A 3,200-nucleotide genomic window follows, 5' to 3' on the forward strand; every position below is an offset into this window, starting at 1 on the left:
AATTACTAAATCAAACCATGAAATAAATTAGCAATGAAATCTAAGAGACAATTAATTAAACACATAAAAGGTAAACCTCACAACACCAAGATTTTACGTGAAATCCCTCTCAATGCATTAAGAGAATATAATGGTACAAGGGTTCTCTTCTCAGGATCTTGTCCAAAACTTGAGGTATTACAAATAATTGAAGAAAAATAAAATTTTAACTTTAACAATAAATAAATCATTTTATTCTTGATGGAAAAGACTCAATACTCTGTGGTGGGTTCAAAAGGAAGATCTCTCACACATAATCTTTCTCTTAAAGACAATAGATGACCTCGAAAAATTCTAACACCTTGTTCTTTTCTCCCTCTTCATCTGTTTGATTTTCCTTTTCTTAAGTCTTGAGAATCCTAAGATAAAAACATGAATCATGATACTCTAACAACCTCACATGCAACACTCAATCCATTTTCCTAATGTGACTAAGTTCGGAATCGTAGATCTATACACCTCTAGATACAAAACTACACTCCTATAAAAATGTGTCTCCCATGTATCCCAAGACGTATTAATGTACAGTTCCCAAACTTGTCACATCAGGAGAGTCAATAGAATGTGTCAGGTGGGATAGCTAGATTAACATAACTCTAAAAACATATTTTTCTCAAGAGAATTCCACTCATTTATCACATAGGTGTGACTTAAGAAATTGAGTCAAATAATATAATGAAATTTACTTTGAGAATCCAAAAAGACGATTTGAGTGACTATTTACACCAACTAGCATTGTTGTGTGAAGAACCATTGCTTTCCCAAAGACGATTTATTAACATAACGAGGTCCAAGACATTATTTCACCATTTATATAATTTCTAGATATTATTAACATAACGCGACATCGACTTTTACCCTATTTAATTCTAGGAATGATGTGGGCCCGCAATGGATTCTTCATCACAATAGTGAACTCTTGCTTTTCTGATAAATCAACCTCATCTCCAATCCTAGCCGTCCATTCGAATTCTCTCACCAAATTAGCCACAAAATACTCAAGATGAAGCATAGCCAAACCAAGAGCAGGGCAAATCCTTCTCCCAGCACCAAACGGCATCATCTTAATCTCCCTACTCCCAGTTATATCGAATACTTCCACTTCTCCACGACTGTTCAAGAATCTCTCGGGTTTGAACTCCATCGGTTCCTCCCAAACCTTTGGATCCCACCCCATCTCAGCCACCATGAAATTTACCAAAACACCCTTCGGTACATCGTAGCCGTCCAAAGATGTATCCTTTGTGACTGTATGAGGAAGCACGAAGTGTCCTGGTGGATGTCGTCTTAGTCCTTCCAACACCACTGCCTTGAGATACGGCATCTTATGCAGATCATCTTCCTCGATCTCATCATCTACTGATCTAACGACTCTCCGCACCTCATCAAACACCTTTGCTTGTATCTCTTGATTCTTCACCAGATTCGCCATGATCCACTGCAACGCGGTGGACGTAGTATCAGTACCCGCGTTTAGAAACTCGGAACACAAAGTCACTAACTCGCTATCGTTGAGTTTCCTCCCACCTTCATCTGGTAAAGAGAGATTGAGGAGAGTATCCACGTAAGCAACAAAAGAGGAATCCTCCATCTTCTTCTCTTGACGGGATCTGATTAGAGGGATGAGCACTTTTTCTTGCTTTCTTCGAAGATCGAAGATCTCGCACCATAATTTACGAAACACAAATTTCCCCAATTTGGGGAAAAAATTGAGAAGGTTGAGCCTTGAAAATCTCACTAAGAAATCTCTCTGCACAGTTTCTATCTCTCGAATAACCTTCTCATCGAATTTCTCCCCAAAACACATGAGAACCAACAAACAGAACATTGCGTACAGGAAATGATCCACAACGCAAACAGGTTGACCCGATTCGGATTCGGATTTTAGATTTTTCTTTAAAATCTGTAAAACCCATTTACGGCCATGAGCGTAGGATTTGATGCGAGATGTGTGGAAGATCTCAGAAGAGATATTTCGACGAAGGAGACGCCATAATGGACCGTACGAAGCGGAGCTAATGTTATGTTGGTTACTACTTACGATCCGACCCGCTTCGGTTGCTGGTGGTCGATCAGCGAAGGTGGCACCGTCTTGGACGAGAGCTTGGTGGGCCAGATCATGATTGGCGATGAAGATGGCTTGTTGATGACCGATTTTGAGGGTGATGATGGGACCGTATTTGGAGCGTAGATTACGGAGTATTGGTTCAAGATCAGAAAAGGATTTGCGAAGCCATTGAAAGTTGCCTATGATTGGTACAGTGTGTGGGCCTGGTGGTAACTTGGTTTTCTTGGTTCCGATGTGTTGGATCAGATTCAGGAGAGCTTTGAGGGAAACGCAGAGACATAGAGAAACTAAGATGAAGAACCAGGAGAACTCCATGGATAAGAGAGGATCAGTGGAAGTCTTTCTTCTGTTCTATAGTTCTGTATTTATTTATGATATTAGAGTAATAATAATCTGAACTCCACCACTTACCATGGATAAGAGAGGATGAGTGGAAGTCTTATTTTATTTATTAAAATAAGTTTGGTCAAACTTATCGAACACAACTATCAAAAAAATTTCGAGTTCTTCAATTTAAAATCGTCGTTTTGGGATTTTAATAACGATTTTTCATCGTTTTTTATGATTAAAAGAAATTTCAAAAAAATAAGATAAATTGAAAAAAGAAAAGAAAAAAATACTAAAACCTAATTTCCATCAACCTCTCACATAACTCGAAATAAGAAGAAAAAAAAGAAAAAGAAGAAGAGAAAAGGAGGAAGGAAGGAAGGGAAGAAAGAAATAAAAAGAAAGTGGATTTTGGACTTTTGTTCAATAGGTGGTGGTGAGTGTGATAAACCAAAGTAAAAAAAAAAAAAAAGGTGAAATGGTCATTAACTTATTTTTTTTCTTTTACAAAAGTCACTTAAGTGGGTATAATGAGCCATTTTGATGTGTGCAAATAGTCATCCCTTTATTAAAATGATGACGTGCACTTTCAAATTTACCTACTTTAAAATACTCATGTAAAATGACTTACATGCCCTCATCTTCAAATTAAGAAAGAAAATAAAACTATTATTGGCACTCTAACTTTTAGTTATTAAAAGTTGGGATGCCAATAGGAATTCTCACTTTATTTATTTGCTAGATTTCTAAATTTTGGGTTCAGGAT

General features: G+C 37.3%; 1 protein-coding gene across 1 annotated transcript; it reads right to left on the bottom strand.

The window, feature by feature from the left end:
- Nucleotides 1–792: 792 nt before the first annotated feature.
- LOC147391698 (cytochrome P450 89A2-like) lies at nt 793–2,746 on the bottom strand. The gene has a single exon (XM_086459674.1). The coding sequence runs from the start codon at nt 2,420–2,422 to the stop codon at nt 899–901; it is 1,524 nt and encodes a 507-aa protein (XP_086315800.1). The 5' UTR covers nt 2,423–2,746; the 3' UTR covers nt 793–898.
- Nucleotides 2,747–3,200: the final 454 nt, after the last annotated feature.

The sequence above is a fragment of the Akebia trifoliata genome, chromosome 11 (genome assembly GCF_017979445.1).
Source record: "Akebia trifoliata isolate Shusen 1 chromosome 11, ASM1797944v1, whole genome shotgun sequence".
Taxonomy (NCBI): Eukaryota; Viridiplantae; Streptophyta; class Magnoliopsida; order Ranunculales; family Lardizabalaceae; genus Akebia; species Akebia trifoliata.

Excerpts from the sequence above, each read along its gene's own strand:
- LOC147391698 (XM_086459674.1), bottom strand. The coding sequence starts at position 2,422 with ATGGAGTTCTCCTGGTTCTTCATCTTAGTTTCTCTATGTCTCTGCGTT.